General features: G+C 29.1%; 7 protein-coding genes across 19 annotated transcripts; 3 read left to right on the forward strand and 4 right to left on the reverse strand.

Moving 5' to 3' along the window:
• Window positions 1–7: 7 nt before the first annotated feature.
• On the reverse strand, window positions 8–2,257 carry LOC117607184 (putative peptidoglycan muropeptide transporter SLC46). Of its 4 annotated transcripts, none has more exons than XM_034330547.2 (7): window positions 2,125–2,257; window positions 1,832–1,897; window positions 1,387–1,556; window positions 962–1,311; window positions 589–868; window positions 328–510; window positions 8–249 (listed from the first exon to the last, which is right to left on the reverse strand). In XM_034330547.2, exons 1-7 carry the CDS (start codon window positions 2,127–2,129, stop codon window positions 8–10), a joined length of 1,296 nt encoding a protein of 431 aa, XP_034186438.1. In that variant the 5' UTR covers window positions 2,130–2,257. The 4 variants fall into 4 exon arrangements, with proteins under 4 accessions (XP_034186438.1, XP_034186439.1, XP_034186437.1 ...); XM_034330548.2 differs by having other exon boundaries at window positions 2,081–2,212; XM_034330546.2 differs by lacking the exon at window positions 2,125–2,257 and having other exon boundaries at window positions 1,387–1,647; window positions 1,832–2,046.
• A 180-nt stretch (window positions 2,258–2,437) lies between these two features.
• LOC117607190 (NADH-cytochrome b5 reductase-like) lies at window positions 2,438–3,691 on the forward strand. The gene is made up of 4 exons (XM_034330559.2): window positions 2,438–2,786; window positions 2,851–3,085; window positions 3,152–3,363; window positions 3,501–3,691. Exons 1-4 carry the CDS (start codon window positions 2,438–2,440, stop codon window positions 3,689–3,691), a joined length of 987 nt encoding a protein of 328 aa, XP_034186450.1.
• Window positions 3,692–3,694: 3 nt separating this feature from the next.
• Window positions 3,695–5,451, reverse strand: Fancl (E3 ubiquitin-protein ligase Fancl). 2 transcript variants are annotated; one of them, XM_034330553.2, is made up of 6 exons: window positions 4,995–5,451; window positions 4,811–4,925; window positions 4,495–4,624; window positions 4,225–4,414; window positions 3,921–4,148; window positions 3,695–3,834 (listed from the first exon to the last, which is right to left on the reverse strand). In XM_034330553.2, exons 1-6 carry the CDS (start codon window positions 5,295–5,297, stop codon window positions 3,739–3,741), a joined length of 1,062 nt encoding a protein of 353 aa, XP_034186444.1. In that variant the 5' UTR covers window positions 5,298–5,451; the 3' UTR covers window positions 3,695–3,738. The 2 variants fall into 2 exon arrangements, with proteins under 2 accessions (XP_034186444.1, XP_034186443.1); XM_034330552.2 differs by having other exon boundaries at window positions 4,495–4,742; window positions 4,815–4,925; window positions 4,995–5,449.
• A 629-nt stretch (window positions 5,452–6,080) lies between these two features.
• On the forward strand, window positions 6,081–9,758 carry MFS16 (major facilitator superfamily transporter 16). Of its 7 annotated transcripts, XM_034331230.2 has the most exons (11): window positions 6,084–6,353; window positions 6,448–6,702; window positions 6,862–7,309; window positions 7,399–7,477; window positions 7,559–7,694; window positions 7,772–8,140; window positions 8,454–8,498; window positions 8,652–8,853; window positions 8,926–9,074; window positions 9,241–9,543; window positions 9,619–9,758. In XM_034331230.2, exons 3-11 carry the CDS (start codon window positions 7,033–7,035, stop codon window positions 9,679–9,681), a joined length of 1,623 nt encoding a protein of 540 aa, XP_034187121.1. In that variant the 5' UTR covers window positions 6,084–6,353; window positions 6,448–6,702; window positions 6,862–7,032; the 3' UTR covers window positions 9,682–9,758. The 7 variants fall into 7 exon arrangements, with proteins under 7 accessions (XP_034187128.1, XP_034187121.1, XP_034187125.1 ...); XM_034331237.2 differs by lacking the exon at window positions 9,619–9,758 and having other exon boundaries at window positions 6,081–6,353; window positions 9,214–9,377; XM_034331234.2 differs by lacking the exon at window positions 6,862–7,309.
• On the reverse strand, window positions 9,669–11,053 carry pen-2 (presenilin enhancer, gamma-secretase subunit). 2 transcript variants are annotated; one of them, XM_034331245.2, is made up of 4 exons: window positions 10,913–11,053; window positions 10,406–10,558; window positions 10,229–10,333; window positions 9,669–10,148 (listed from the first exon to the last, which is right to left on the reverse strand). In XM_034331245.2, the coding sequence occupies exons 2-4, from the start codon at window positions 10,464–10,466 to the stop codon at window positions 10,009–10,011; spliced, it is 306 nt and encodes a 101-aa protein (XP_034187136.1). In that variant the 5' UTR covers window positions 10,467–10,558; window positions 10,913–11,053; the 3' UTR covers window positions 9,669–10,008. The 2 variants fall into 2 exon arrangements, with proteins under 2 accessions (XP_034187136.1, XP_034187137.1); XM_034331246.2 differs by lacking the exon at window positions 10,913–11,053 and having other exon boundaries at window positions 9,669–10,130; window positions 10,406–10,683.
• LOC117607487 (polycomb protein PHO) lies at window positions 11,035–14,571 on the forward strand. 2 transcript variants are annotated; one of them, XM_034331241.2, is made up of 3 exons: window positions 11,035–11,521; window positions 12,630–13,224; window positions 13,338–14,571. In XM_034331241.2, exons 1-3 carry the CDS (start codon window positions 11,035–11,037, stop codon window positions 13,450–13,452), a joined length of 1,197 nt encoding a protein of 398 aa, XP_034187132.1. In that variant the 3' UTR covers window positions 13,453–14,571. The 2 variants fall into 2 exon arrangements, with proteins under 2 accessions (XP_034187132.1, XP_034187134.1); XM_034331243.2 differs by having other exon boundaries at window positions 12,669–13,224.
• Window positions 14,572–15,151: 580 nt separating this feature from the next.
• On the reverse strand, window positions 15,152–16,977 carry U2af38 (U2 small nuclear riboprotein auxiliary factor 38). Its single transcript, XM_034331244.2, has 5 exons — window positions 16,797–16,977; window positions 16,627–16,714; window positions 16,371–16,437; window positions 16,009–16,297; window positions 15,152–15,826 (listed from the first exon to the last, which is right to left on the reverse strand). The coding sequence occupies exons 1-5, from the start codon at window positions 16,838–16,840 to the stop codon at window positions 15,589–15,591; spliced, it is 726 nt and encodes a 241-aa protein (XP_034187135.1). The 5' UTR covers window positions 16,841–16,977; the 3' UTR covers window positions 15,152–15,588.
• Window positions 16,978–16,980: the final 3 nt, after the last annotated feature.

The following is a 16,980-nucleotide window of genomic DNA, read 5'->3' on the forward strand; positions in this document are numbered from 1 at the left end:
TGTAAAATTATGTCAATATTTCGCTATCTTGTGGCAGTGGCACATATCTTACAGAGTTACTTTGTCTTGTACTTTGAATTTTTATGTTTATCAACAGAAATATTACAATGATAAAAATACCTATAGATACAAACCATACAGGTACTGGGTACATAGGTGGCATAAAATATGAATAAATTATGCTGTATAAAGAAGATGCTAAAAATGGAATCAATGTTTCAATAGATACTGTCATAGAAAACACCTTACCTGTAAAAATTTAGTATTATTATGAAATGATATATTGAGCAGGTATTTAAATTAATTATTATTTTGAATGATTTGTACCATTATCCTCTGGAGGCACTGACTTAGACAATGTAGTACGAATCATAGGACTGGCAACACCACTAAATATTCCTACAACTGCAGATAAATACATATGCCAAGATTTTAATGTGAAACTTTGTATTATGGAACTGCTTAAGGAAGAAAACAATGATAATATAGCTGTTACTTCTTCAGAAAGTCCTATGAAATATTCTACTATTAAATATTTTCCTGTTAAATATTTTAGATGAACGTAACATTTGTAAAAATGATCTGTACCTCCGTATATTACCAAAATTTTTACACCAATTAGAATTCCAAGAATTTTCAGTATTATATTAGTAGCTACATAAATAGAATATGTATTTACATCCCAACCAAGTCTAGCACTTGCAAATAAAAAGCCAATAGTCATTTCTCCTTCTAAGACTACAACCATTAAAATAATGGAAGTTATACAGCACCAAACTATATGTCTATTGAATCCTTCTCTTTTTTGAATACATGTGTTAATAAGTCTTTTGACTAGATGTATATCAAACATTGTTCCAAGAGTTATCTATAAACATTAAAAAATTGCATTTACCTTACTGGAATAATCTTAAAATGAACTAGCAAAGATATTAGTAAAAGTATGTTTTTTAATACATACTGAATTTCTGTTGTATATGGTCTCGGGTACTAAAAAGTAAATGTGCAATCCTGCTAACACACAACATACAGCAGCACTACCAAACACAGTTACATACCCATATGCTTGAAAAATAACAGGACCAGCTAATATACCAGTTACAACACCAATAGATATTAAAGCCTCCATCCAAGCTAATTGCCAGCCTCTTTCCTGTTCATTTGATATGTCACAAATATAACAAATAGTACCCAATAAAATTATACAAAATCCTCCAGAAAATGCATATGGAATATATGCAATTAATAAAAACCATGGACTGATATCATAAATGGTCATAATAGATAGAATGAAATACGTCAGTGATTTACCTGTGACATAAATCATCGCTTGAGTAAGTGATATTTTTTTTTTAATTTTTTTTTTAAATATAGTATAATACTAACCAGCGTATCCTGATAATATAATAAGTTTCCTTCCATACAGATCACTCCATGGTCCCAAAAACAAAGATAGTAAAGCAGGTATAATACTTTCAATAAATGATTTACTCATCAAAATTAAGCTTGCTTTAGGCTGAACTTGGGCATCTATTTTCAATGCTTCTGTGCAGCTGCTATTTTTATGTAATAGTAAACATTCTGTTTTATTTATGTCTAATGTTATACTACAGGTACGATATACTATTAAATCTGTTAAAATGTTACCTAAAATTCAAATTCAAAATATAAACTTCACATGGCTAATAATTGACATATTAAGTACATATATAGACAATCGCCGAGTTTTATAATTCATTTTACAACTAAATCTTTTTATAATAATTTTATTACTTTTATAACATTATCTTTTACAATAACATATTAAGCATATTATATAATTTATAGTTACTTGTTATTGCTTGAGCAAATATCATCATCATTAAAGGTGGTTGTACCAGTACATAACGTTTCCATCCTATAATATTTATACGTTCCATTTTATTTTTTTATAAATTATACTGTGAACAATGATACATCACTGTGCAAAATTAAATTACATAAAAGAAGCTAATTTTACTATATGACAACGTAATAATAAACTGTTAAAATTTATTAATATTAACTAGAACGTGCATACAGTATAAAAATGATTTAATACTCTTATTATATTGAGCATTGTTTAACTATTTGTTGAATCATTACATCATGCTGCGTCATCGTCTGGAATTAGTAGATAATTTTGTTCCATGATACAGGAATTTATATCATTGTGATTGTAAAAATATACATGTTGAAAACTATAATTTATCTTCATGAGTTATATATTGGTCTTATATTACATAGAAATCTATATACAAAAGTTTGTAGGGGTTAATGCGTTAAAATATTTTTGACCAACAGCTGATCACTAATGACATATCATGACATATGCATATGTATATAACTAATACATGAATTTAATGTTTACATGACACATCATACGCACATATATATACATATGTAAATAGTAATTAGAATGACGTTGTTAACAGAGTCTAGATTAACTAGACAAATAAGTAAACAATTTTTAATAAAATATGTATATAACAAAAAATTTCACATAGGTAAAATGGGTACTGAAAGTGACAATGAAAGTAGCAGACCAGTAACTCCATCGGAAGAAGACTGCTGTCATAACGCGTGTGATCCTTGTATTTTTGATGTGCATAGACAGTTACTTGAAGAATATTACAAGAAAAAAAAGCAAAATATAAAAGTACAAAGCAATGAAAATTTATTATGTTCATATTTATACAAGAACTTTACAATCACTAATATAAAGGAGATTTCTGATTGTTACATTCTACTTTATTTAAAATATCAAGGTACAAAAGTATAATTTATTGCATGATTTATAATATATTTATTATTAATAAGAATTGTTTGCAGAAAATGACCCAAAGAATAATAAGAGAATATTAATTGAACCAGGACAACATGTTATGTTACGCTTATGGGGTGTTACAAATCCATATACACCAATCTCTTTTACAGATAACAGTATTGAATTTTTAATCAGACTTTATGTTAATGGACAATTTAGTACTTATTTAAAAAACATAAAATTAGGTGATCAAATATCTATTAGAGGACCTTATGGAAATTTTAAATATGAATGCAATAGGTATGTATAACATATTTAATATTTACTTACTATTAATAAATAGTTAATTGATTGAGAATTTTGTAGTTTTCAGAAAATTGTTATGTTTACTATGGGATCTGGAATAACTGCAGTGTATTCTATAATAAAATCAATTATAAATAATGAATTAGAGGAAACAAGGATTCATTTTATTGGTGGATTTCAAAATGTATTACAGATTCCCTTGAAAAAAGAGTTACAAACTTTAACAGATTATTGGAATTTTAAATGTACATTACATATATCACAGTTGCATAGTAAGTTGTATATCTTAAATATTAAATTTATCTCCAAAAATATAAACTATAATATTATTAAATTATTTTAAATCTTTGGTTTATATTTTTTTTTTATCATGTATTAAAAATCTTTCATATCTTTTTTTGTGTTTTAGATAATATTTCCAATCTCCATGGTATAAATGTAAAACCCGGTAGATTAAATAAAGAATCAGTTTCTGAGATACTTGATGATTGTATGATTAATGAAACATTAATTTTAATATGTGGTACTCATGAATTCAATGATTCTGTTAAACAATGGGCAACATTCTTGAATTTTACACATATATACGTATTTGAATGACAAATTAACAAGATTTGATTCAAATATTTTTTAAGGTTTAAATTTTGTTATTTAATGCAACATGATATGTTTTCTTGGCAATTAGGGCACGTGCCATGAATATGATCAAATGCAATATGATTACCAGCAACTGCTTGTAACCACTAAAAAATAATATAAATATTTGTTAATATTATCTTCATTTTAAATATCTTAATTTAAAAATTATTTTATATTTATTCAAACATACCTGTAATAGACAAGATGTATGAAAACGCCTTCTACATTTCTCATTACTACAAATTTTATCAGGTAAGTTATTACAGTCTATTTCTAGAGAGAAACAAATACAACATTCTTCATCAGTAACAATAGTATTCTCATCTTGTACTGTCTCTTTTTTTTCTTTTTTGGGAAATGTATTTAAATTCAATATCATCATTAAATTATCTATAAAGTTATATTGTAAATTCCAATTCTACAAAAGTGTTATAATATTTACAATTATTACGTTGTAAAGCAGAGTTTGATATAAAATAATGATAAATACATGCCTGTAAATTCTTAGAAATAAGTTCCCTTTTAGATTCAACTTCTGTTTCACTACCCATAAATTTAATTTCTGGTAAATCCATAGGATTCAAAGGATCTATTTTAATGAACATGGATAAAGACGGTGTTAGATAAATTCGTCTATAAAGATGGCATGGCTTTGGTTGTAATGGATCCATTACCCAACAATTCCTAATTATTCAAAAATCTCATATGGGTTAGACTAAAAATGTAGAAAAAAGTATTTACCATAAATAGATTCATATGCTTACTCATCAATTTGCTTCAAATTAGACCATGCTTTCTCAAGTATTTCTACTTGTAATCTAAATTTATTTCTTGCTACAATTAATGTTGATACATTCTTTTCAAATGGTCCAAGTGCAGGTATTTCAGGTAAATCTGAATAAACAACAGACCATGGATGCATTCCATACTTTACCTTTTGTAATTTTATAGCTACCTTTCCCAAAGATAGTTTAATAGTATTTAGTGTATTGTCAGATGATAATTGAACTTCCTTTAACAATATAATTTCCAACACCTATCTTATATTGTAATTACTTTTAAATATAATAAACTTTATACCTACAGATGGAGTTTCAAGTACATTCTGTAATTCTTGTAACATTTCTTTTACTTTATTATTTGTTGTTTCATATTCGTTATTTTCAATGATGCGAGCTGTATTGATAAATTTACCCTGTTTAAATATATTATTATTATCATTATATGAAGCAACATGAGATAGAAAATAAATATTGATACTCACTATTAATGACTGTAATTGTCTCAAGAATATTGATACTTTAGTTGCATGATTTGTTAAATTTTTAACCCTCCGATTAAATTCTTCGTTGCGTATGAATGTTATTTCTTTACCAAAATTAATTTCCGCATCAATCAATGAGGGATAATTTGGTACAGTCAACTTTAATTTGATTCGAATATTTATTCCTGCATTAAAATTACAAGAAGCTGTTATAAATCCTTGCCATGTAACTGGAGTTTTGGAAACTAATATCATTTCTGGATGCCATTGAATAATAGCCTCATAATCATCAGGAACCACCATATTAATTAACCAATATTTATTATACAAATTTTGAAATACCAAATTGGAAACATGTATTATCTGTGATAAAAAAACTTATGTATTTCAACCCAAGCAAATAGATAACACAACAGTGTTACACAAGTTGACGGTGACACCAGACCACCAGCTGCTTCGATATATCATCGATACACAATTAAATAAGAACTGTAAAGACACAATATTGACTCCCTTTGATTCTATTGTGTTTAGAAATCAGTTAAATTCAGCATAAAACCATAAAGTGAATTAAATAATTGTTTGATAAACTAGTATTTTAAAAAGACCGCCAAAAATTAAAATCTTTAAAATTCGGTCCTAGCGCCATCTCTTCAAAAACGGCGCAAACTACTCAACAACTTACCGGCAGAACCAGGGAACACTAGTGCCATCTATCCGAAATCGGTGGAAACTACTTGCCGAATAGTTTCCACGACACTCTGGAAGGTGGCGATAGTGTTCCCTTGGAATCTCAGTCGATAAGTTGTTGAGTAATTTGCGCCGTTTTGAAAGAGATGGCGCCAGGATCGAATTAAAAAAATTTTAATTTTTGGCGGTCTTTTTAAAATACAAGTTTATCAAACAATTATTTTATTCATTTTATGGTCTTATGCTGAATTTAACTGGTTTCTAAACACAACAGAATTAGAAGGAGTCAATATTGTGTGTTTTTAGTTATGACTACAAGGTGTAATAGAAGAGAGATTAGTAAAACAGGCACGATTGTCACATCACTGTGCTCTGTAAATGCAGACCTAACCTCACCTGGGGGTGTATGACGTTCTGAAAATCATGATTTCTCGAGAACAAAGGCATATGCAGTTTTTTTTGTATCTGTAGTTACTGTATGCAATCAAAATCATACATTAGCCACACATATCCAAACGAAACCATATGACACTGACATATCATGCTTGACGTGCATGTTCAGTGTCTCTTTACACGTGTACATACTTAACTATCCCCCGTTTACGATAGTAAACATTCCATGTGATTCATAGTGTTATAATTTTATAGTTTCTTAAAATTGGTGAAAATGTAATATGATTTTATAAAATATGCAATTCAAACGATATTCTGATTACATATTTATAGATTGCTTTGTTACAGCTTTGTTTTTTTTTTGTTCTAGGTTATGAATCATAGCTGTTCTTTTATCTAATGTGGCTTTTAGTTATGGTTCCCATATGAATATTGCTTTTCTGTTGATAAATTAAAATCTTGGACGTAATAAAAATATCAGTGAGAAAAGATAAGTACAATAATTATGTATGAATATGACATTGAGGAAATCAAAGAAAATGTACAATACATATTGATATTATACTACTATTTCTCACAATCTTTATGATAAGATAAAATTAGAAGTGAATCTAATAATAGTATTGTGAGTACTTTGTTTTATCAATGCTATATTTATTAAAATAATTGTATACTGTAATGGATAGATGAAATCATATGTAAATGAGAATTTAAGTGCTTAACTATCAATTTAAGAAATCTTTATAAAAAGTGCACAGTATTATTTTTAATTTTCTTTTAAAAGTATTAATACAAGAAGATAAAAATATTTGCTATAAATAATTGGTGATAAAAAGGTACAAATTAAACTGAAAAGGTACAACCAAGTGACAGTTACTATATTAAAAGTCAAAATATTGTAACACTTATAATAATAAGTTAGTCAACAAAATCAAGAAAGCATCATTTAGCAAGTATGAGTGGTTCATTAAGGGATCAACCATGGGGCTTTCAAGCCTTAGAACATACAGTCTCAAAATGCTGTCCTTATCGCCGTGTGAACAAAATGACCTGGCATCAGGGTGGTATCTTAGCTCTTACATATTTGGCCTATACTTGCTACCATCTGACACGAAAACCAATATCAGTTGTGAAAAATGTATTAAGTCTCAATTGTAGTACTTTATCACCACCTCCAGATTTTTTGATTAATAGTACTAATCGAGATACATGGTGTGATTGGGCTCCATTTGGTACATATAATTTTATCGTCTAAAATCTTTAATCAACATTCAATTTATATGCATGTGAATCATATTCAAGTAAAATATTATATTTCTAGATACTGCAGATGCTCCAGCATTGCTTGGCATGTTAGACTCAGCATTCCTGTTTACATATGCAGCAGCCATGTTCCTCAGGTGACACTTTGAAGTGAGCTTAATTGTGATATATAGATGATAAATATTATTTTGATAATAATTTTATATTTATTTATCCAGTGGTTTCATAGCTGAAAGAGTAAATTTACGTTATTTTCTATCATTTGGTATGCTTGCATCAGGTATATCTTGTTATTTGTTTGGTATTGCTAGACCATATAATATCCATAGCTTGTGGTATTTTGTTCTGGTACAGGTAAATATAAAAAAAAATAATTGATTATTTATTCAGATAAGTTCCAATATTACTATTATTGTTATTATTTTATTTAGGCAATTGGTGGTGTTTTCCAAACATCAGGTTGGCCTGGTGTAGTTACAGTTGTAGGAAATTGGTTTGGAAAAAGAAAAAGAGGTTTGATCTTTGGCATATGGAATTCTCACACCTCGTTGGGGAATATTTTGGGTAGTTTAATAGCTGCTGAATTTGTGGAATCTGATTGGGGTTTAAGTTTCATGGTACCTGGAGCAGTAATGGGCATAGCAGGATTTATAATATTTCTATTTTTAATACCCAATCCTATAGACATCGGGTGTATTCCACCTATTTCTCCTAGATATAGAAAATTCGATGTAACCCACAGTTCGGATGAAGGCAGTGGTTCAGATGACTGTGAACAATTATATAATGATGTTGAAGATGTGAGTTGTATAACGATATTGATAAGGTTTTGTATTATTACTAGCATGTTATATATTAATAGCAATAATACATCATTTTTTGTTATTTAGTATTGGAATGTAAGCACGAAAATTTGTTTATAACATTTCACGCATAAAATTTCTTTCCTTGTTTTAATAGTTGTAATAAATTTTTATTCTTAAGTAGTTATTAACTCTTTAATTTCGAACTATTAAGTAATTCTTTAGTATGCTATTTTTAATTATTTATTATCCACTTTCTTGTGTATATATATTATATGCTCACTAAAGTTAATTCATTTGCTGTACTTAGCGTCTCATCTATCGCTGTGTCTACCACGAACAAGTTAATATTGATGTAAGTGCATGCTTTGTTTTTTACACAACTGATACTCTATTTAACTGCATTAACATGAATTGCATTGTTTTAATATTTATATCATTTATGTAATATTTTTTACAGTTTTTTTATTGTAATATTTTTTTTTATTTGTTGTATGTCTTTTAAAAGGATATAGCAAGTTTGCGATCTGAAACTAGTCCAATACTATCAAGACACAGACATGTACAAGAATCTCATAGAGGAAATGCAATCGGATTTATAGGAGCTATGTCTATACCTGGAGTTATAGAATATTCTCTCTCTTTATTTTTTGCAAAACTTGTAAGCTACACATTCCTGTATTGGTTGCCATTATATATTGCAGCTTCAAGTTAGTATTTATTGGATTGTAATTACATGTTCCATATGTCATATTAATAATTAAACATGTTAATTTTCTTAGCTACTTATAGTACAACATTAAGTGCAGATGTCTCTACTTTATTTGATGTGGGTGGTATTGCGGGTGCGATAGCAGCTGGTGTTTTATCCGATTATAGCGGTATGAGTGCTTTAACATGTGCTGTTATGCTTGGATTTGCTGTTCCCATGGTATGTATTTGTACAGTAAATATTGAAAATTTTTTAAAGTTAGTTTATAAACGATTCATAATTATTTAATTCGTAAATTACAACGCTAAAGAATTATTCACATAAATATTATTAGATCAGTAATTCTTTACTTCTATAGGCCGTAATCTTTTGATTCATTATACAGTTGTTTATATATGACTACATTGGAAGCACAAGTTTGGGCACCAACATAGTATTACTACTAATAGCAGGAGTATTAGTAAATGGACCATATGCCTTAATAACAACTGCTGTATCTGCTGAACTAGGAACTCACCCTAGTTTAGGGGATAATTCAAAAGCTTTAGCTACAGTTACTGCTATCATTGATGGAACAGGCAGTATTGGTGCTGCTGTTGGTCCACTGCTGGCAGGTTTGGTATCACGTTGGGCTGGCTGGCATAATGTGTTTTATATGCTTATGATCGCAGATATGGTGGCATTATTGGTAAGTTTATTTTATACAAAACTTTTGATTGGTAATAAATATTTTCAATCTTAAATCATACTTTTACTGTTTCAGCTACTATCGAGATTAGTTTACAAGGATATTCAAATGTACAGACGACGACGAAGAGCTGTTTAACTTTATTCTTTTACACCAAGTAAAGAATAATGGATAACTATGAAAATAAACAAATGATATTAATATATGTATTTGTAACCTTAGCTTTTTCATAAATGTTATAAAATGTATGAAATGGTACTTTGTAACTGTATCTAAAATTTATATATGATTAAGTTTTAGAAATATTCAATTTCAATGCATTTAAATAAATATTTTTTATAATTCTGAAAATCATTATTTAAACAGATACCAAGTAAGAAAAAAACAGTCTTACATGTAATTCTTCATTAAAAACACATAATAATTATTTATTATGAATTAACTAAAGATAATTGTATCACAACATTAAGGAATGCCTGCTGGAATTATGTAACTGATAGAATCAGCTACCTCACCCCATGCTGCTCTTTGCGTTTGAAATATAATAATCCATGCTATAAGAGCAGCTGACCATATAGTTGCTCCAACTGCAGAAAATATTACGTCTGAAAATGTATTATTAACAAATTACATAACAAGCAAATCTATGAACTCAAAGGTGAAATATAATAAATTAAATACTTACATTTTTTTATCTGTTTTTGTTCTTCATATTGCTGAACGAGAAAAGCTTCTTTAACAAACCAAATAGCGTTTACAGCCCATAGAAATGGTAGAAGAGCAAATCCAGCTGCACAGCAAAACGAAGGTATAAACATTTTTATTAATAAGCAAAATATTCTAATAAATATAAATTACTTACCTCGAAAATACCATTTGCAAAGGTATAATTTCCTGTCATTTGGAATTTTTGACAAGTCCATTGTAAAAATAACAAAAGTTTATAACCTATATCTTTATTATTATTATTCAAATAAATATGTACTGTAATGTTATTTTATATATTGCTTTATATCTGAATATATCTTAAGACTAGTAATAGTATCGACATAAGTGAAAAATAAATGAGTTAATTACGCAAAAAAATATATTTATAACAGTTCAAATCAAAATTTAAGGCTATCAAGTGACAATATTACTACATTTTTCCAGCAGATGGAGCAACGACAACGAAAAAAGAGAAAGGAAGAAATTCAATGGTTCTCATAAAAAAATGTATTGAGTATATGAAAGGTTTAGGAAATATAAACATAATTTATTATAAAACATAATTAATATTATATCCCGATAAATTATAAACAAAATTTATATTTACTCAAGAAATGAAAGTGAAAGTTTTTACTGAAGAATCTTTGAAAAAAAAGGATACAAGAGAGTTTTGAATGACTACCACTTTACTGATGATAGTGGTGGGGGTACGTCACGTGATCAGTTAACTCGTTGCCCCGCTTGTCGCGCGACTAACCGTGGCCAGCCATTTTGATTAGTAACATGGCGTCTTCGGAGATTAATATGGCGTCCTCGGACATAATAACTGAAGTAGAGATTCAACCAGATATCCAAGAGGTTGAAATAGAAACGATACCGGTAGAAATACCCTGTGAGACTGTGGAAACTACCATCGAGGGAGAAGATGGGCAACCGATGATAGCCCTTCAAACACTTCCAGAACCAGGACGTGAAGAAATCATACTACAGACGCAAGAGGAAATCGTCGGCAGTGATCCGCTAAGCGTATATGATCAGATCCCGGTTCCAGAGAACGATATTTATGTCGAGTCCAGTCCTGGCCCATCAAGGAAGGGTCCTAAAAAGGCTAGAAAAGGTGGTTCGTCGAAGTTCAGAACGTCCGATCATACGATTTTTGGGGAGATGGGCTCGGAAACGAAGGCTAGAAAGTGGGAGCAGAAGCAAGTGCAAATCAAGACGCTTGAAGGTGAATTCTCGGTGACGATGTGGGCATCGGGTACCGATGATGGTAAGTGTTTCATTTATATCTAACCTTCTGATAACTTGAATAAAATACACTGAATTAGTTCATTAGAAACTGTTGCAACGGATATCTCCACGCACACGGTTCGTACGTACTTCCGGTGGTCTCGAATCAATACTATGCTTTTCATACAGGTTTACCAAAAAAATTATCAAAATGCTCCGGTTCTTTATTATCGATGAATTCTTTGACAGTTTGCGTTGTTTGTTTTGATCGAGGGAACGCCATTATGCTGCCAGGGGGCAGCCATATTTTGAAAATGGCTTCTTTTACTTGGATCTGTCCTCTTGAATGATAATGGCGGAGAATGAACAAAGCTCTGTACTCATGTTATCTTTGTTGCTCTTAGTGAATTATTTTATTTGATTTTCACTTTCTTTCTCAATTGTATTAGACTCTGTATACTTCTATTAAAGGAAATTCATAAATGATTGTTTTAGAAAGATCATTATATAAAAAAATTAGATTTATTTTTCAAATATGAAAGATGTTTTGACTTACGTTATTTGATATATATTCATGTTACATTTCAAAAAGCTCGCGATTAAAATTGTTTTAAAAATTAAAATAATTTTAATCTTTGCTTGAATAAAAATATATATATACATATAACATTTAAATGATAATATTAATATATAAAAATAAAGAAAAATTTGCAATACAAGTTATAAATTGCATTTATTATTACATTTTAATTCATTGTAGTATTATGTAAATTATCAAGCTTATTAAATTTATCTAAAACTAAAATTTATGGAAATTTTCAGATAAAAACTTATTTTTACATTTGACACGTAGATGATATTAATGTAGAGTTTGTACTTGCTAAGTACATCTTACATTAATGTTATGTATATTGTACCTTTAAAAAAGAAAGTTAGGTTTTCATATGAAAGACATAAATTATAAATTAATTATTAATAATTAAAGAAAGATGTAAGTTTGATTTTGCATATAAATTGAAAAAAATAAATTGAATACATGGTAAGAATTTGTATTATCATTTAATGATTTAAAAAAAGTACATAATTTACATAGGAAAAAACAAATACAGTAGCTTTTGTTTGGGACTGCTTGTTTGTTATTGTTAAAGGGAGTGTCCTATTAGCTCCTCACCTGGTGGATGTTCCAGATGAAGGCTCAAATCCAGAGCCTGATCCAGACTACACAGAATATATGACTGGTAAATCCAATGCCAAATTCAATCATTCTGGAAGCTCCATTTCTGATGGAATGCCGGGTCTTGACCTTTCGGACCCAAAACAGTTGGCAGAATTTGCTAGACCTGGTCACAAATTGAAAGTACGCAAGCCTCCTGTTTTAGACGGCGTCGAACGCACTATAGCGTGCCCGCATAAAGGATGCACAAAAATGTTTAGAGATAACAGTGCAATGCGTAAACATTTACACACTCATGGACCAAGAGTGCATGTATGCGCAGAGTGTGGAAAAGCTTTTGTTGAAAGTTCAAAATTAAAGAGGCACCAGTTGGTTCATACTGGAGAAAAACCTTTCCAATGTACATTTGAGGGATGTGGCAAAAGGTTTAGTCTTGACTTCAACCTTCGTACTCATGTTAGAATTCATACTGGAGACAGACCTTATGTTTGCCCATTTGATGGATGCAGCAAAAAATTTGCACAATCAACGAATTTAAAATCACATATATTAACACACGCAAAAGCTAAGTAAGTATATCAATAATACTTCAGTAATCTTAATTGAATATAGTACGAATTTATAATAAATAATGTAAAATAAATAAACTTTTAAAGAATGAAATGAATTTTCCGATTCACAGGTCACGTAATGCGATTGGAAGACAAGTACAACAAATTCAACTTCAACAACCTCAGTTTGTTCAAGTTGAAGTTGCAGATGTGGATAATCAACAGTTTATTGTTTATGCTGATTAGCCCCCCTAAACAATGATCTCATATCCTATTAAACTTATTCTGGAGTATCGTAATCATTAATTAGTAACCTAAACAGTGTAAATATTTTCACGATACAAGTGATGCGGGCAGGACATTACTAAAGCTGTTAGTTATCTTAAGAGAAGAAATTAATCAATTTATACCTCTGTGCTTAGACGCAAAGTAAATGGATATCACAAGCACTATACTACGACAAAAATAAAGTAAAACTACACGAAAGAAGGTAGTATTATATCTTCGAAAACACATGAAGTAGAATGTTGCGCACTGCTCAATCTTGTGTCTGAGTAACTAAACGATACCTAGTGCGCTCTTATAACTGTATATATTTATACGTAAAGTAAAATATTGTATACAGTATATTTTGGAGAAATTCTGATGAGAATAAACTACAAAATACGTCTTTTCCGTCGGACTCAATCGTACCATTTTAATATACTTTTTACACTACATAATGGTAATTGTTAATAGTCATTGGTGAAAGAAAAACCTGCGTCTATTGTGTATTATACTTTAATGTTTGCAAAATATGATACATTTATTCCTGTAAAATTATTAAGATGTTTTTAAGTATTGTCTATGAGAATAGACAGTGAAAGCATTGTAAGATCAAATGAATGTGTGTTTAATATTGTCGGCATTTGAAAAAAGAAAACCGATTAATTCGAAAGACTTACATTGACATAATATATTTTATCCGTGATATTCACGAATAGATTGTGATGTATACACATGCATCGATACAATGACGTTAACGAAGTTTCTAAAAAGTTCGTGTCATTTTGAAGTAGGAAGCAATAGTTTATAAATAGATTTATAATATCGACTGTATTAAATGGCGATTGCGTGCATCTCATTACATCGTTATTCATTAATAATCGCATATCACAATTTTATACATGCAGCTATAACATTAACACATATATCTATAATTCAGTCTACATAGTAATTCTGATATTATTTATAAACAAAATTTGGATAATTTATTTAAGTTCTGTAAAGTATATTCTTTCATAAAAATCTATTTACAGTTAAATACATCTCCTTTTTTGTAGCTGTATTCATTTACTAAAAAATGAACGAATATCTTCAAATGTTTCTCAACAATCCATGCTTTCAAAATAGTTAAAACATATGAACTATTCTTATATATGAGACTATGATTTAAAATTTTTGTTTTATTAAATTAGTTTTAACTTTTACTTGTTTTGTACATTATAACAATTTGTTATATTTTTTACACATAAGGTATAATCTGTCAAGATTTCAAATTGATCAGTTCGTTTTTTAATAAAATATTACAAAATTTATGTAAATTTCGTATGTACAAAGCATATTTAATAATTTGGCCTATTCGAGATAGATGATAAAACAGAAGTCTTTCTAAGCATTTGATTTGATATTAGTTTACAAATATATCATTTTTATCAACGTTTATATCGTAAACATTTAACACAATCTCTTGTACATTGTAATTATTGCTTCCTGCTGGAAGTAACTTTAAATATAGTTTGAAATACACAAAAGTAATTTTCTTGTGTTCGAATATTACTGATGTGATTATCAAGGTTTTTATGTCATTGTGTTTAAAAAAGAAGAAAACATTATTTTTTATCTTTTTTTTTATTCTTATTATTACACATGCAAAATTTTTTTTTATATTGTGATAATTTTATACATATACATATAAAGATTCATTGATCCATTAAAAATGACGGGAGTTCATTTGACATTTGACATATAAAGCAATTTATACAAATCTAAATGACAATTTATTTTTATCATATTAAATTATAACAAGAAAGAGATGGTCCTTACTATTTTTAATTTCACTATAATTACACACCACATAATTTCGTGTTACAGTTACCCTTTAATCGTCGCATATGAAAAACAATTATGTGTGTAGTAAATTCTTTTTTAAGAAAGATAAAGTTGTCATTGCTTGAAAGAATTTCATGTCTTTAAATATAAGATACATATTTGGCTAATAGTTAATGAATGAAAGTAAAAATACGAGTAAACACGTTATCTTTAACAGAACAGTCAAAGAAATAAGGAATCAATTTAAACTATTTTATTATGAAGGATTATTACAATTGAAAAATAATACAGTTAATACCTTCCAGATCGTCCATCCCTACCCTTATCGTCCCTACCTTTTCGACGATCTTTAGATCTGGATCTCCTATCGCGAGATCGCGATCTTCGTTTGCGATCACGACCACGAGATCGTGAACGTGATCTCGACCGACCTTTACCTCCTTTCTTTCGGCTGTACAAATAACGTCGTAGTTCTCGTGAAATTGGCTTCAAGTGCATGAAATTACAGAATCCTGAGCGTGTACATTCTCTAGAAGAATATTAAGTTCTTTATTTAGTATTTTAATTATTTGAAAAATTAAACTTGTGATATATAGAGTGTATTTTTTATATAAAAAAATCGATTTTATAGAGATACCAAAATAAGTATTTACAAATTATAGACTATATATATTGTTATCACATGTGAAAAAATGTAATTTTAATATATACCCCATTTCATATTGGCGACAGCAGGCTTCTCTGAAGTCAGTAACTGGAGAAAGTTCAGCATAAACTGGTCTACCACCGAACCATCTATTATTTAAATCATTCACAGCTCTTTCTGCATCCTCTTCCCTTCGAAACTTGATGTAAACATTTCCAACTAAGTGGTCTCCAAGATTATCGCACACATTCATTTCTTCTATTTCGCCATATTTATCCTCACATTCGACAAAGACATCCTCAAAAAAATTGTCATAATGTTCTTGCATCTCCTCGTCGGATACATTTGCAACCACTATCAAAATATTTATACAATGATTGTAGTTAATTCATTAATTAAATATAATTTAAAGAGATGTATTACTTACAATGGGATCCATCTGCACTCTTTGCTGAATTTTGAGGATTTACATAAAGGTTTTGCAATAAGCATGTCTGAAATAGATTTCACTTTGTTTACCTTGTCAAATAACAGAGTAGACAATAATATAAGCTATAATTGTTATGCAATTACAATATTTATTAAAAAACTAAAACTGAACACAGAACAGAGTACTATATAGAGTAGGTACATGGATTAATAACAACTTTCTTAGTAAATCTAATAACGTAAATATTTTTTACCTGACTGAATGTTGGTTTGTTATGAATTCGTGAACATCGATCTCCGTGTCGGCAGGCACCGATTTTAAAATAAAACGAACAATTTACTCTGTAATAAATAAAGAAATGTTATATCGCTTGCGCTTAGCTCGAAGAGTTTAAATAATTATTAATTTGAAATTTGATATTACTTGTCTTTTTCTGTACCAAAAATTGATGCCAGATATTCTGCCATCGTTTATTGCTTCTGGGTATGTTGAAACTAATATGTTATATTTTCTTTTTAAAGGTGCAGAGTCGCTTTTGTACACATACACAACGTTTTGCGTGCGACTCCAATTCAAAATGGCGAATACGCTACTCCTGAAATGCTTG

The sequence above is a fragment of the Osmia lignaria genome, chromosome 14 (assembly GCF_051020975.1).
Source record: "Osmia lignaria lignaria isolate PbOS001 chromosome 14, iyOsmLign1, whole genome shotgun sequence".
Classification (NCBI taxonomy): domain Eukaryota; kingdom Metazoa; phylum Arthropoda; class Insecta; order Hymenoptera; family Megachilidae; genus Osmia; species Osmia lignaria.

Bases quoted from the DNA above. Each gene is read 5' to 3' on its own strand.
- pen-2 (XM_034331245.2), bottom strand. From the start codon at position 10,466: ATGGACTTGTCAAAAATTCCAAATGACAGGAAATTATACCTTTGCAAA. The intron at 10,334-10,405 runs GTAAGTAATTTA...TTTGCTGTGCAG, and splicing joins TTGCAAATGGTATTTTCGAG to CTGGATTTGCTCTTCTACCA. The intron at 10,149-10,228 runs GTAAGTATTTAA...ATACATTTTCAG, and splicing joins ACAAAAACAGATAAAAAAAT to ACGTAATATTTTCTGCAGTT.
- MFS16 (XM_034331230.2), top strand. From the start codon at position 7,033: ATGAGTGGTTCATTAAGGGATCAACCATGGGGCTTTCAAGCCTTAGAA. The intron at 7,478-7,558 runs GTGACACTTTGA...TTATTTATCCAG, and splicing joins GCAGCAGCCATGTTCCTCAG to TGGTTTCATAGCTGAAAGAG. The intron at 9,544-9,618 runs GTAAGTTTATTT...TTACTGTTTCAG, and splicing joins CAGATATGGTGGCATTATTG to CTACTATCGAGATTAGTTTA.
- LOC117607190 (XM_034330559.2), top strand. From the start codon at position 2,438: ATGACGTTGTTAACAGAGTCTAGATTAACTAGACAAATAAGTAAACAA. The intron at 2,787-2,850 runs GTACAAAAGTAT...AATTGTTTGCAG, and splicing joins ACTTTATTTAAAATATCAAG to AAAATGACCCAAAGAATAAT. The intron at 3,086-3,151 runs GTATGTATAACA...AGAATTTTGTAG, and splicing joins TTTAAATATGAATGCAATAG to TTTTCAGAAAATTGTTATGT.
- U2af38 (XM_034331244.2), bottom strand. From the start codon at position 16,840: ATGGCAGAATATCTGGCATCAATTTTTGGTACAGAAAAAGACAA. The intron at 16,298-16,370 runs GTAAGTAATACA...ATATTTTGATAG, and splicing joins GAGTGCAGATGGATCCCATT to TGGTTGCAAATGTATCCGAC. The intron at 15,827-16,008 runs GTATATATTAAA...ATATTCTTCTAG, and splicing joins TGTCGCCAATATGAAATGGG to AGAATGTACACGCTCAGGAT.
- LOC117607487 (XM_034331241.2), top strand. From the start codon at position 11,035: ATGGCGTCTTCGGAGATTAATATGGCGTCCTCGGACATAATAACTGAA. The intron at 11,522-12,629 runs GTAAGTGTTTCA...TTATTGTTAAAG, and splicing joins GGCATCGGGTACCGATGATG to GGAGTGTCCTATTAGCTCCT. The intron at 13,225-13,337 runs GTAAGTATATCA...TCCGATTCACAG, and splicing joins TTAACACACGCAAAAGCTAA to GTCACGTAATGCGATTGGAA.
- LOC117607184 (XM_034330546.2), bottom strand. From the start codon at position 1,919: ATGGAACGTATAAATATTATAGGATGGAAACGTTATGTACTGGTACAA. The intron at 1,312-1,386 runs GTTAGTATTATA...TTTATGTCACAG, and splicing joins TATATTATCAGGATACGCTG to GTAAATCACTGACGTATTTC. The intron at 250-327 runs GTACAAATCATT...AAATTTTTACAG, and splicing joins AGTGCCTCCAGAGGATAATG to GTAAGGTGTTTTCTATGACA.
- Fancl (XM_034330552.2), bottom strand. From the start codon at position 5,297: ATGGTGGTTCCTGATGATTATGAGGCTATTATTCAATGGCATCCAGAA. The intron at 4,415-4,494 runs GTAAGCATATGA...TTGAATAATTAG, and splicing joins AATTTGAAGCAAATTGATGA to GAATTGTTGGGTAATGGATC. The intron at 3,835-3,920 runs GTATGTTTGAAT...ATTATTTTTTAG, and splicing joins ATACATCTTGTCTATTACAG to TGGTTACAAGCAGTTGCTGG.